The sequence below is a fragment of the Sorex araneus genome, chromosome 9 (assembly GCF_027595985.1).
Source record: "Sorex araneus isolate mSorAra2 chromosome 9, mSorAra2.pri, whole genome shotgun sequence".
Classification (NCBI taxonomy): domain Eukaryota; kingdom Metazoa; phylum Chordata; class Mammalia; order Eulipotyphla; family Soricidae; genus Sorex; species Sorex araneus.
This window is the reverse complement of record NC_073310.1, coordinates 21,999,316-22,014,466: the sequence shown is the minus strand read 5'-3', so window position 1 is coordinate 22,014,466 and position 15,151 is coordinate 21,999,316. Positions and strand designations below refer to the sequence as shown.

At 40.9% G+C, this 15,151-nt stretch overlaps 2 gene segments (V, D, J or C); both read right to left on the bottom strand.

Moving 5' to 3' along the window:
- Window positions 1-4,265: 4,265 nt before the first annotated feature.
- On the bottom strand, window positions 4,266-4,760 carry LOC129407071 (immunoglobulin lambda variable 2-18-like). The segment is given in 2 exon segments: window positions 4,266-4,600; window positions 4,715-4,760. Coding segments are annotated over 2 exon segments (381 nt in total).
- A 9,514-nt stretch (window positions 4,761-14,274) lies between these two features.
- On the bottom strand, window positions 14,275-14,768 carry LOC129407070 (immunoglobulin lambda variable 2-11-like). The segment is given in 2 exon segments: window positions 14,275-14,609; window positions 14,723-14,768. Coding segments are annotated over 2 exon segments (381 nt in total).
- Between the last annotated feature and the right edge of the window lie 383 nt (window positions 14,769-15,151).

Here is a 15,151-nt window from a genome sequence, read left to right as displayed (position 1 = left end):
CCTCTCGGAGAGCGCAGCAAGCTCCCACTGGTACGACACAGCCTGGCAAGCTACCCATGGTGTATTCGATATGCCAGAAAGAGTAACAGTTTCACAATGGAGACGTTACTGGTGCTCACTTGAGCAAAGCAATGAACAATGGGATGACTATGCTATGCAGTTGAAAGCCACAAGAACACTCAGAGGAGAGCTATTTGAGTAACTGAAAATGTGATGATAAAATATTCATGAAGTGAAACTCTGCATTTCAAAAAACATCAAGAGCACTGAACTTTATGTTTTTCATTTTGTGCTTCTGAACTCAAGAAGAGCCACCAAATCAAAAAGACCAAAAAAATTAAAAGGAAATGAGCAGAATAATCCAATAATATCTACAAAGTATCCAGTCTACATGTAAGCATACAGAAATATTTTTGAAATAGAGAAAAAGCATAGCATAATATTTAATAAAATTTATAGCAATGTAATGTAAATATGTAATCTTCCAAGTGGTAAATCTACCAGTATAGAAGCAAAACATATAACTCTATGATTCAAATCATCAGAAAACTCATATTCCTAAATGTATACACACTAAACAGGGTGGCCACAAGAGATTTTAAGACACAAATAGAAGTGAGGTAGTAGATAAAGGAGCCCAAGTTAGGATCTTTGCAGAGGGTCTAATGATGTGTGGCTGTATGCTCCTGCTACTTATTTGAAATCATTCAGGTACCTCCAAGTAGAAGGAGAAGAAGCAAGAGGGATTTCCCACAAAAGAAGAGGCTTTCTCATAAAATGCCATGGTAGTTGTGGGTCCCTGAGAAGGCTGAGAACATTCCTTCTCTGAACTAAATGATCAGGAAAGAAAAGACTTTAATCAACCGGGAAAATATCCAGTATTTCCTTTCATGAGTCATCCCCTGCAGTCAAGGGAGGAGATGTGGGCAAATGTAATAGGAACCAAATTGAGAGTATTGTGCCCTATGATATGCTTTCTTCTCAGTTGTTTTACTTCATGTACATTTATTAGACCACAGATGAGTTTCAATATTCTGGGCTTCCTTCAGCTCAATGAACTAGTGAATGCATAGGTGAGTGGTACATAAATCTCTCTATATAAATGATATATGAATATGAACCCTCCTCTCCACCCTGCCCAGTGAAGTCCAACATAAAATTATATCCCCTCTTTAGCCTTTCAAAGGTTGGAAATCTACCTTCAATTTCTCATATTTTGTCTTTTCTTTTTCTTCAATTTTCACATTCTCTAATACCTGTGCTTTGCTCTAAACCTGAGTTAGGGTCTGTCGACTAGCTCACTGCTTAAAGGACCTGACAGGCATGAGTTAGGTTTCCTGGTTGACACCCAGTGGAACCATATGTCCTGAAGAGGATCCTGGAAGCTCTGCTGTTTCAAATTGGAAGTTTGCTGCCTGCATCCCAGCACCATAAGGCATTTTCTGCAGTACATCATCCTGGTGTGTGTGAACACCAAAGCAAGCAGCTGTAACCCAGGACATGCTAGTACTAAGAGACTTGTGAACTCTTATACCAGAAAAATACTGCCCCAGGGTTCACAGTGCTGAGTGTTTGAGCTCTAAAATCTGATGTGTGGTCCCTGTAGGCAACACGACTCAATGTGAAAGCACCATAGTCAGTGTGTCTACAACCCTTAGACATCACACACAAACCACTACTAAAGCAACAAAGAAGGAAAGGAGAACTATAAGTTCAAAAACAATGTTTTAAAAAAATACCACTTTAAGGTCCAGTTAAATAATACTCTCAGCATCAGGTTCCACTCCAGCTGTAGGGAGCTCATACCAACATTTCTCCATCCCAAGCAGTGGAGAGCCCTTGAAACACACAGAGAGAGGACAGCTATTTGACTAACTCAATATGTAGCTCTGTAGCACTGTCACCCCATTGTTCATCGATTTGCTCGAGTGGGCACCAATTACATCTCCATTGTGAGACTTGTCATTACTGTTTTTGGCATGCTGAATACGCCACAGGTAGCTTGCCATGCTCTGCCATGCAGCAGGATACCCTCGGTAGCTTTCCAGTCTCTCTGAGAAGGATGAAGGAATTGAACCTGGGTCAGCTACGTGCAAGACAAACGCCCTAACTGCTGTGCCATCGCTCCAGTCCTGTGCTATTACTCAATATGTAGATCATCAAATGTAGATTAGGAGGGAAACTCCTACATTTAAAGCAACATTAAAAGTTGTGAACTTCCTGTTTTCAACTTTGTGTCTCTGGACTCTAGAATAGCCACCAAACTAGTATTCCCACCCATATTTCTTCTAGGAAGAGTGAATTTTAGGCAGCTATGGTCCATCATACTTTTCAGAATAAACCACTGTCACTGTCACTGTCATCCCCTTGCTCATCATTTTGTTTGAGCGGGCACCAGTATCGTCTGTCATTGAGAGCCTTATTGTTACAGTTTTTGGCATATCCAATACGCACAAGTAGATTGCCAGGCTCTGCTGCGCGGGCTTGATACTCTCGGTAGCTGGCCAGGCTCTCCGAGAGGGGCAGAGGAATCGAACTTGCGTCAGCGTCGTGAAAGGTGAACGTCCAACCGCTGTGCTATTGCTCCAACCCAGAATAAACCACAGCAAGGAATTTTCCCGACCCAGCTGTTTACCTCCACCTGGTGGCCACGTACTGCATTACAGAGACTGATAAAAGGCACAACTGGGAAAGGCACAATTGAGCTGAAAATCCTCTCTCTCCTCTAATTCCTCTCCTTTCCTCTGTGTTGGGAAACATAGAGACTTGGAGGGAAAAGAAAGAATTGAAAACCACCTCGTTTCTTTCAAATCCTTTCCTAGCCTCTTTCTTGGTCCCCAGAATCCAAAAAAGACAACGTAAATAAAAAAAAAACAGAAAAACAGATAATTCCTACAAAGTGCCCATTTTATGGCCTTTTTCATTTTTAAAAGTTTAAAAACAGGGGCTGGAGCGATAGCACAGCGGGTAGGGCGTTTGCCTTGCACGCGGTCGACCCAGGTTCGAATCCCAGCATCCCATATGGTCCCCTGAGCAGCGCCAGGAGTAATTCCTGAGTGTAGAACCAGGAGCAACCCCTGTGCATCGCCGGGTGTGACACACACACACAAAAAAAGTTTAAAAACAGCACAGTGCCATTTTAAATATAAGCATGCTGTGACACTTCTGTCATGTTGACTCACTCATCAGTCTTGCTCTTCAAACTCATGACCTAAACCTCCGAGGAAATGCAATTGAAGCAACTGAAATTCATAGGCACACTGGTTTCCCGTGGCTAAAATCTGGAGCTCCCTTGAGGAAGGGGGCCGGCCATGTTCCCCACTACCTAGGCTCCTGCAGTCGCACCTCTTGACAGTGCTCGCCATGCAGACTGCTTATGACCTAACTTCATAGCTTCACTAAGGTTCCTGCAGACTCATCCCAGGTCTACAGACCTTGAAATTTCTGGACTTCCAAATTCCACAGCACTTAATCGTATTTACATTTCAATTAGCTTCAGTTTGCTTCTGGATAGTCCTATTTAAAAGATTTCAAGTGTCTATATGCTTGTGTGTTGTGAATGAAAACACCAGAAACTGGTGCTTAATTTTATTCATTGATAAATTTATCAAGTCACAAATGATTTGTACTTGATAAAGGGAACTATTATTTATCTGTAACAATTAATTTATGTAGGTTTCAGGATTAGTGAACTAGAATATATTGGCATCATTAAGAAAAATTCAATGACTAATACTCTATATGAATCCCTAACAGGAAGATATGAACTCCTAAAACAAGGCAAATGCATTGACATTGATTTTAAATATTTTTTATGTAGAGAGTTCAGGAGGAGAAGTATTGGAAAAAACTGATAGCATATAGGAAGTTTCTTTACTTAAGAGGAGAAATATAGTGTGGAATAAAAATATTAATGGATGTTTCAAGGTAAATTATAAGAACACATGTCTAAAGGACTGAAATTATGGGCTGCCAATTGATCCAAAAACTCTCCAACATTATTGGTGGATATTCAGACTACCTCAAAAAGTTTATGACTTTAATATTTTGCAGGCCTGCATACCATAGAAATTCAGAAAGAATTGGAATCAAATATGAAGTGCAGCAAAAAGACTAAATATAAAAGAATTTGGAGAATGTTATAATTTAAAAATATCAAAAAACATAAGCTTAGAATGATTCAATTTCAAAATAAATGTGTAAACAAATGAAAATCTAAGTTCATTAGTGAAGGAGGATGAGATGACTGAGAGCAGGTTTTTGTCTCACTTCCCTATGAGTGTGAACCACTGTGCTGTGCCACCCCTTCTGTAGGAGCCACAGTAGTAATCAAGCTCATCCTCAGGCCTGAGCCCAGAGATGGTCAGGGTCGCTGTGTTGCCAGACTTGGAGCCAGAGAAGCGATCAGGGATCCCTGACGGCCGCTTATTGACATCATATATCAGCATTTTGGGGGCTGTGCCCTCCTGCTGCTGGTACCAGGAGACTTCATTATATCCCCCAATGTCATCGCTGGTTCCTTTACAGGAGATGGTGACTGTCTGTCCCGGAGTCCCAGACACTGAGGGAGGCTGAGTCAGAGCTGACTGGGCCCAGATCCCTGAAAAAAAAAACCCAACACATTTTGATGAGTTCAGGTTGGTTCTAGATAAATCTGAGGAAGGAAGAAAAGGGTGAGCCCAGATGTTATCAGGTTCCCTTCCCTGAGCCTCACCTGGGCCCTGACTGAGGAGGCTGAGCAGGAGAAGAGCCCAGGTCATGATGGAGATGCCCAGAGTGCTGCCTGCTGACACCCCAACCCTGGGCCTGGCTCTCTGCCAGCTCTTATCCCTGCCCTGCCCCAGAGAAGGGAGGGGCCTGCATGCAAAGCTGCTTCCTGCACCTGCCTCTGCTCACCCCTCTCTGGCCTGGCCTGGGACTCCAGATGTTTCTGCATTACATTAAAAATCATTATTATTCATTCATATATCTCTTGACTTTTGTTCTTATTTTGGCATTCATGGGGGCATGGAAGACACTCCCAGTGATAATCTGCTAACAGGGCTGGCATTTCAATGCCCAGGCTGCTTTGTGCTGTTGACCAAGTACGCTGTAGGGTGCTGTGGACCACCAAGGCCATTATGGTCTTGCTCTGGGACCCCAAGGCCAATCCTAGGAGACTGATGTGGTGCCAGAGATTGAACCAGAAATAGGCTACCTTTGGCACCTCTGTAGTTCTGCATAGCATAACTATCAAGCAAATTAATTATCTTTTATATAAATTTTTATTGCACAAACATTTTGATTCTTGACTTGAAGAGGAACATAAATGTGCTGACATCGCATACATTCATGTCCTTCCTAATCCTCTGGATCTCTGCTTATAATATGACTGCCTCAATGATCACTCAGTACCGTGTCACTCCAGGAAATGCCCATGGTGTGCCATGTTTCAGGTTCTCTCTAACATTGACAAAGTTAAATTACCCTTTTGTGTAAATTCCTGCTCTTGATGGTTGTTTGCTGGTGGTGATTCTCTCAGGTACATACTTGTCACCACCCAAATCACACTTGTTTGTGCTGAAGCATCTGTTGTCCTGAGTCTCAGAAGCAGATTGTGACTCCCAGGTCACCGACCCATACACACCAGGGAGGGAGACCTTTCAACAAACAAGGGTACCTGCCAGCAATAATAGACAACAATTTTGTCTCTGTTTCTCTTCAGATTTCCTTTGTATTATTCAACTTGTAACTTAATTTTATCCTGCTTTGATATTTAGCCTGAGTCAAGACTGTATAGTGTATCCCTCAGTATGTGTTACATGGAGAGAGATAGAGAGAGACAGAGAAATGCAGGCTTGATTTTTCTGCATTTCTATGTGTACAGTGCAGTATTTGTGGTATCCCATGTTTCTTATAATTGGTTTCTTCATTGTTGTTTCCAGAAATCTTCCTCCCTCCATCCTCTACCCTCCTGAGAAACTTGTTCTGAAAAAACTATCAATGTTTATTGAGATACTGTAATTTACAGATTGTTCATAATAGAATTGTTTCAGGAATACAATATCCCAACACCAACCCCATCACTAATGTCCCCTTCTCTCCACCAATATCCCCAATTTCCATCCCACCCACTTGGCAGGCATATAACAAATGTATTTCATAACAGTTGGTCCAATGAAACCAAGAAATGATTGGTAGAAGTGTCAAAAAAAGCAATACAAGTCAATTTATGATCATGAGACACTATATGTTTTTAACCTTTCTTAATGCCACATGATGGGAAGTTTCTCCTGCCTTTTAAAGGAGCTTTTTAGACACTTCTTAGAAAACAAGTTTCAAGGTTACTAATTTCCTACGCTGTTGCCTGTCCATGAATTTCTGTATCACTGTATCACTGTCATCACTGTCATCCTGTTGTTCACCATTGTACTTGAGTGGGTGCCAGTAATGTCTCCATCCATCCCAGCTCTGAGAGTGGGTGCCAGTAACGTCTCCATTTGTCCCAGCCCTGAGATTTTAGCAGCCTCTCCTTATTCATCTTTCCCAACGATTGGAGGCTCTTTTAGGGTCAGGGGAATGAGACCTGTTATTGTTACTCTTTTGGGCACATTGAATAAGCCACGGAGAGCTTGCCAGTCTCTTCTGTGTGGGTGGGATACTCTCAATAGCTTGTCGGGCTCTCCGAGAGGCACATATATATGTATATATTTGTTTTTATATACATATATATGTGTATGTTATATATGTATACATAAGAATACATATATTACTCTCTATAAAATATATAGAGGAATTTCGTATAGTTCCTTCAAATCTGAATAAAAATCTAGCTGGATAGAGTATTCTTTTTTTTTTTTTGCTTTTTTTTTGGGGGTCACACCCAGCGATGCTCAGGGGTTACTCCTGGCTTTGCACTCAGGAATTGCTCCTGGCAGTGCTTGGGGGACCATATGGGATGCCGGGGATCGAACCCGGGTCGGCCGCATGCAAGGCAAACGTCCTACCTGTTGTGCTATCGCTCCGGCCCCTGGATAGAGTATTCTTGGTGAGATGTTTATTTCATTGAGCTTTTGTACTATATCCTTACATATTTGTCTGATTCATAAAGTCTAATTTGTTAGATCTGCTGTCCACTTAACGGACTTACTTTGAGAGAAAGTTTTTTTTTTGATCTTGCTACATTCAGTATTCTTTCTCTATATTGGGATTTTGTCATTTAAGATATGATATATCTTGGAGTTTTCCTAATTGGATCTATTTTCACTGGGACCACAGGGGCATTTTGGACCTCGATGTCTGTAATCATCAATTCTGAGAAATAATTATCAATTTTTTTATCTAGTGTTTCTTTACCACATTTGTCTTCCTGTTCTTAAGAGACATCAATGATTTTTATTTTGTTCCTCTTGGATTTATCCCATAGTTCTCTGGTATGCTGTTTATTTCTCTTCAGGGTATATTCCACCTTCTGCTGCTTTCTAGTGGTTTGCCCCTTCTCGTCTTGGAGCACCTCAACCTTCTGTTCAGCTTCTGTTATTTTGACATTCAGAGATTCTATCAACTTTTTAAAATATCATCTGCCATGTCTTTCATTTCTGTGATTTCTCACTGAAATCGTCTTCTCAATTCGACTTTCATACTTTCTTGTGCTTTGCTGACTACCTGTGATATCGCTTCATTGAACTCACTGAACATCCTCATCATAACTTTACTAAAGACACTTTCTGAGGATTTACTGGTGTTATTTTTGGCTTCAGTGATATTATGTTTTGTTCATTGGGCTTGATGGGTTCCTACGTGTTTTCCCATTGGATTTCTAGTGTTCTTATGGTCAGGATGAGTGTTTGTCGTAGTTACACCCACTAGAGCTGCCAGAGTTCCCCGCCCCCCTGGCTCTGGAAGATACTAAGAGATAGAGCTGGACACTGCTCTCTGTCTTTTCTGCCTGTCTTGTGCTGTGGGACTTAAAAATGATGAAGGTCCAGTGTGGAGGCTGCTGGGACCCAAAAAAAGAGAGAAGGACAAGCTCCGTTTTATACCTTTGTATACATACACAGTGAGTAACTTCTTATGAATTTGTATTATCCAATGTTTTATTCTATTTTACCTTATATAATGATTACAATGCTATGTACAATATAGTATATATGATGTACATAGTACTAAATCGTATATAATGAATATAGTCACTGTCACTGTCATCCCGTTGCTCATCGATTTGTTCAAGCAGGCACCAGTAACGTCTCTCATTGAGAGACTTATTATTACTGTTTTTGGCATATCCAATACGCACACGCAGCTTGCCAGACTCTGCGATGCAGGCTCCATACTCTCAGTAGCTTGCCGGGCTCTCCGTATGGGGCGGAGGAATTGAACATAGATTGTCCAAGTGAAAGGCGAAAGCCCAACTGCTGTGCTATCGCTCCAGCCCAATGAATATAGCATAATATGTAATACTATATAAAATACTATATAATATTCAAATGGTTTCAACATCCTTGGGCTTCTTTTAAGTCAGTGAACCGATAAATATAAAGGTCTATGATACATCAATCTCTATATATAAATGCTTTGTAATATAATTCCACCTCTCCAGGCTGCATTGTGAATACCAACATAAAATTACATCTCACCGTTATTCCTTCTAAAAGCTCGAAAACAAACCCAGTCATAGCTCACCGAACTGTATGGTAATGTAATGTAAAAGACAACAAATCTCAAACAAACATTAATAAAAATCTGAGCTAACAAAAATTGCACAGAAGGCTTAACTGTAAATACTGCTGAGTAAACCCTCAGACAAGGACTTAATATACCAACAGTGATATAAAATTTTCACAAATTTTCTTATAAAGAAATATTTCTCGACTTTTCCATTCCCCACTTAGTAGTAAAAAAGCAACATAAAATAAATTATTGTGCACTGGCTATGGGGCATGATTGAAGGCTGTTTGGGAAAATGGAGTCAATTGTTTGGGAAAGGTGACAGTGGTGGTGGGATTGGTGTTGGAATACTGGCTACCTATAACAACAAATATTGGCTGCGTTGTTTTCAACTTTATTAACCACAATATTAAAACAAAAAATAGGTGGGAGAGGGATAGGGAAAGGCTTGGAAAATTACATTCTATTTCTCACATTTTGTCTTTTTCTTAGAATTTTTTTTCAGTACTGACACTTTGGAATACACAGTGCCTGCCTTGCATGAGTAAGCTTTCAAGTTCAAATCCTGGTATCACCACATGTTATGAACATGATTCTGGAATCTCTGTTGTTTCAGATTGGAAGATTTGTTCTCTGGATTCCAGCACCAGAAGAGATTTTCTGCAATACAACATCCAGGTGACGTGGCACAGCGAAACTCTCAAGAACATTCAATGATGAGCAGTACTAAAAGACATTAATATTTTCACCAGGAAAATAGGTTTCAGGGAACTCCAATGCTGAATGTATGGCCCTAATGAACAACACAGCTAAAGGTGAAAGCACCATAGTCAGTGTGATAAGAAGACTTTACTATGAACAACAAAAAATTTAAAAAAAAAACTAAGAAGGAAAGGAAAAGAGAACTACAAATCCATCAACTTTTAAAGAAACCAACTTTACTATTGAGCTTCAGAGATAGCACAGCGATAGAGCATTCACCTTGCATGTGCCCAACCCGGGTTAGATTCCTTCTCCCATATTGGAGAGCCTGGCAAGCTACCGAGAGTATCTCTCCCGCACGGCAGAACCTAGCAAGCTACCCGTGGTGTATTCAACATGCCAAAGACAGTAACAAACAAATCTCACAATGGAGACATTACTGGTGCCTGCTTGAGCAAATCGATGAGCAACAGGATGACAGTGAAATTGACATTGACAGTGACAACTTTACTGTTGAGTCAAATAAATATTCATCCACAAATTCCTCTTAAGCTCAACTAAATTCAGATTCTATTTCTATACCCTATGCAGTTGGAGCTGTAGCACAGCAGGTAGGGTGTTTGCCTTGAATGCAGCTGACCTGGGTTCGATTCCTCTGTCCCTCTCGGAGAGCCCTGCAAGCTACTGGGAGTATCCTGCCCTCATGGCAGAACCTGGCAAGCCACCTGTGTCGTATTTGATATGCCATAAACAGTAACAAGTCTCACAATGGAGACATTACTAGTGCCCACTTGAGCAAATCGATGAAAAATGGGATGACTGTGCTATGCAGTTGAAAGCCACAAGAACACTCAGAAGAGAGCTATTTGAGTAACTGAAAATGTGATGATAAAATATTCGTGAGGGAAACTCTGCATTTCAAGGAACATCAAGAGCACTGAACTTTATGTTTTTCATTCTGTGCTTCTGAACTCCAGAAGAGCCACCAAACTAGTCGCCCCCCCATACTTTTTCAGAAAGAGCTAGGGATAGGCAGGTACTGGTATTTCCTGGATGAATTCAGGGTAAACCACACAATGATCTCCCCAGACCAAGGTCTTCACTTCCCCTTAGTGACCACGTATTGCATCATCAAAACTCATGAAGAAAGCACATTGAACTGGAAAATCTCTCCTCCTGTTGCTCTCCTTTTCCTCCAGGTTTTTAACCACATCATTTATTTCTAGTACCCTCCCAGTCTCTCTCTTGTCCTCAAATCAAAAAGACAAAAAAATATATAGGAAAGGAGCAGAATAACCCAATAATATCTACAAGGCATCCACTTTAAATGTAAGCATACAGAAATATTTTTGAAATAGAGAATAAGCATACCATAATCACTGTCACTGTTATTGTCACTGTTATCCCATTGCTCATCGATTTGTTCGAGCGGGCACCAGTAACGTCTCCATTGTGAGACTTGTGGTTACTGTGTTTGGCATATCCAATATGCCACAGGTGCTTGCCAGGCTCTGCCATGCAAAAAGAATTTCCCACAAAAGAAGAGACTTTTTCATTAATTGCCATGATAGTTCTGGGGCCCTGAGAAAGAAAAGAAAGACTTTAATCAACTGGGAAAGCATCCAGTATTTCCTTTCATCCTTGCAGTCAAGGGATGAGATGTGGGCAAAAAATGGGGAGCATATTGAGAGGATTGAACCCTATGATATGCTTTCTTCTCAGTTGTTTTACTTTCTTTACATTTATTAGATCACAGATGAGTTTCAATATTCTGGCTTCCTTCAGCTCAATGAACTAGTGAATGTATAGGTGAGTGATACATAAATCTCTCTCTATAACTGATATATTAATATGAACCCTCCTCTCCACCCTGCACAGTGAAGTCCAACATAAAATTATATCCCTGCTTTATCCTTTCAAAGGCTTGGAAATCTACCTTCAATTTCTCCTATTTTGTCTTTTCTTTTTCTTCAATTTTCACATTCTCTAATACCTGTGCTCTAAACCTGAGTTAGGGTCTGTCGACTAGCTCACTGCTTAAAGGACCTGACAGGATGAGTTAGGTTCCCTGCTCGACACCCAGTGCCACCACATGTCCTGAACAGGATCCTGGAAGCTCTGCTGTTTCAAATTGGAAGCTTTGCTGCCTGCATCAATCCCAGCACCATAAGGTATTTTCTGCAATATGTCATCCAGGTGGGTGTGAACACCAAAGCAAACAGCTGTAACCCAGGACATGCTAGTACTAAGAGACATGTGAACTCTTTTTTTACAATTTAAAATTTTTTTTAAAATTCTATTGAATCACTGTAAGGTAGTTACAAGCTTTTATGTTTGGATTACAATCTCACAATGATCAAACACACATCCCTCCACCAGTGCACATTCCCCACCACCAATATCTGGGGTATGCCTCCCCTTTCCACCTCCCCCTCCCACTATGGAAGACAATATTACCCATAATCTCTCTCTACTTTTGGGCATTATGGCTTGCAACACAGACACTGAGAGGTCATCATGTTTAGTCCATTATCTACTTTCGGAGTGCATCTCCCATCCCAACTGATTCATCCAGCCATCATTTTCTTAGTAATCCCTTCACTATTCCATCTGACTTCTCCCCTCTGACATGTGAACTCTTATACCAGAAAAATATTGCCCCAGGGATCACAGTGCTGAGTTGTGTGAGCACTAAAATCTGATGTGTGGCCCCGGTAGGCAACACAACTAAAGGCAAAAGCACAAAAGCACCACAGTCAGTGTGCCTACAACCCTTAGACATCACACACAAACTATTACTAAGGCAACAAAGAAGGAAAGGAGAACTAAAAATTCAAAAACATTGTTTTAAAAAAAATACCACTTTAAGGTCAAGTTAAAGAATATTCTCAGCATCAGATTCCACTCCAGCTGTAGGAAGCTCATACCAACATTTCTCCATCCCACACAGTGGAGAGCCCTGAGAACACACAGAGAGAGGACAGCTGTTTGACTAACTCAATACGTAGCACTGTAGCACTGTAGTTCATCGATTTGCTCTAGCGGGCACCAGTAATGTCTCCATTGTGAGACTTGTCCTTACTGTTTTTGGCATATCGAATACACCACGAGTAGCTTGCCAGGCTTTGCCATGTGGGCATGATACTCTCGGTAGCTTGCCAGGCTGTTCGAGAGACAGGAAGGAATCGAACCCAGGTCGGCCACGTGCAAGGCAAATGCCCTACCTGTTGTGCTATCACTCTATTCCTGTTACTCAATATGTGGATCATCAAATGTAGATTAGGAAGGAAACTGCTGCATTTAAAGCAACATCAATAGTTGTGAACTTCCTGTTTCCCACTTTGTGCCTCTGGACTCAAGAATAGCCACCTAACTAGTACTCCCACCCATATTTCTTCTAGGAAGAGTGAATTTCAGGCAGCTATCATCATACTTTTCAGAATAAACCACAGCAGGGAATTTTCCAGACCCAGCTGTTTACCTCCACCTGGTAGCCATATACTGCATTACAGAGACTGATAAAAGGCACAACCGGAAAAGGCACAATTGAGCTGAAAATCCTCTCCTCCAATCCCTCTCCTTTCCTCCATGTTGGAAAACACAGAGACTTGGAGGGAAATGAAAGAATTGAAAACCACCTCATTTCTTTCTAATCCTTTCCTAACCTCTTTCTCTGGTCCTCAGAATCCAAAAAAGACAATGTAAATTAAAACAAAAGAAAAGCAGATGATTTCTACAAAGTGCACATATTATGGCCTTCTTTTTAATTTTTATTTTGTTTATTTTTAAAGGTTTTATTATAGGAAAGTGTCATTTCAAATATAAGCATACTGTGACAATCTTTGTCATGTTGACTCACCCACTAGTCTTGCTCTTCAGATTCTTAAACCCTGAGGAAATACAAGCCAAGCCACTAAAATCCATAGACACACTAGTCTCCCGTGGTTAAAATCTGGGGCTCCCAGAGGATGGGGGCAGGCATGGTACTTGCTACTGAAGCTTCTACAGTCACACCACTCAACAGTGCTGCCACCATGCCGAGTGCTTAGGACCTAACTTCATGGCTACACTAAGGTTCCTGCAGACTCATCCCAGGTCAACAGACCCTGAGATTTCTGGACCTCCAAATTCCACAGCACTTAGTTCTGTTAACATTTCAATTTGCTTCAGTTTGCTTCTGAATAGGCCTATTTAAAAGATTTCAAGTATTTCTTTGCTTGTATGTTGTGAATGAAAACACCAGAAATTGGTTCTTAATTTTTTCATTGATTAATTTATCAAGTGACAAATGAATTATAGTCATAAAAGGAACTAGTATTTATCTGTAGCAAGGGATTTATGTAGGTTTCAGGATGAATGAACTAGAACATAATGACATCATTAATAAAAATTAAATAACTAATACCCTATGTGAATCCCTAACAGGAATATATTAACTCATAAAACAAGACAAATGCATTGACATGGATGTTAAATTTTTTGTTATGCAGAGAGTTAAAGAGGAAAAATATTGGAGAAGACTTATGGTATATAGGAAGTTTCTTTAAGAGGAGAAATATATTATGGAATAAAAATGTTCATGGATGTGTCAAGGTAAGACTATAGGAACACATATCTTAAAGGACTGAAATTATGGGCTGCCAATTCTATCCAAAAACTCTCCAACTCTATAGGTGGATATAAAGATTTCCTCAGACAATTAATGACTTTATTATTATGCATGTCTGCATACCATACAACTCAGAGAGAATTGGAAACAAATATAAAGTGCAGCAAAAAGACTAAATATAAAAGAATTTGGAGAACGATAAAATTTTCAAAAATCATAAGTTTATAATCATTCAACTTCAAAATAAATATGTAGACAAATGAAAATCTAAGTTCATTAGTGAAGGAGGATAAGATGACTGAGAGCAGGTTTTTGTCTCACTTCCCTATGAGCATGAACCACTGTGTGTTGCTACCACTTCTGTAGGAGCAACAGTAGTAATCAGCCTCGTCTTCAGGCTTGAGCCCAGAGATGGTCAGAGTCGCTGTGTTGCCAGACTTGGAGCCAGAGAAGCGATCAGGGATCCCAGACGGCCGCTTATTGACATCATATATCAGCATTTTGGGGGCTGTGCCCTCCTGCTGCTGGAACCAGGAGACAAGGTTATATCCCCCAATGTCATTGCTGGTTCCTGTACAGGAGATGGTGACTGTCTGTCCCGGAGTCCCAGACACTGAGGGGGGCTGAGTCAGAGCTGACTGGGCCCAGATCCCTGAAAAAAAAAACCGAACATACTCTGATGAGTTCAGGTTGGCTCTGGATAAACCTGAGGAAGGAAGAAAAGGGTGAGCCCAGATGTTCTCAAGGTCCCTTTCCACACCTCACCTGGGCCCTGACTGAGGAGGCTGAGCAGGAGAAGAGCCCAGGTCATGATGGAGATGCCCAGAGTGCTGCCTGCTGACACCCCAACCCTGGGCCTGGCTCTCTGCCAGCTCTTATCCCTCCCCTGCCCCAGAGAAGGGAGGGGCCTGCATGCAAAGCTGCTTCCTGCACCTGCCTCTGCTCACCCCTCTCTGGCCTGGCCTTGAACATTAGATTTCTCAGAATTTCTTGATATTAGACACATGTAAAAAAATTTTTTTGATATTATTCTTCTCAGAAAAAATATTTCTTTATGCCTGATTTACAGAGAATAATAAATGTGCTGAAATCCTTGTGTTCATGATGTCTGTGTCTTACACTGTGCTGGGACGTGACAATGTCTCCATGAACAAATGTAGTGTGGGGCACCACTACAGCTTCCTGCAATTAAGA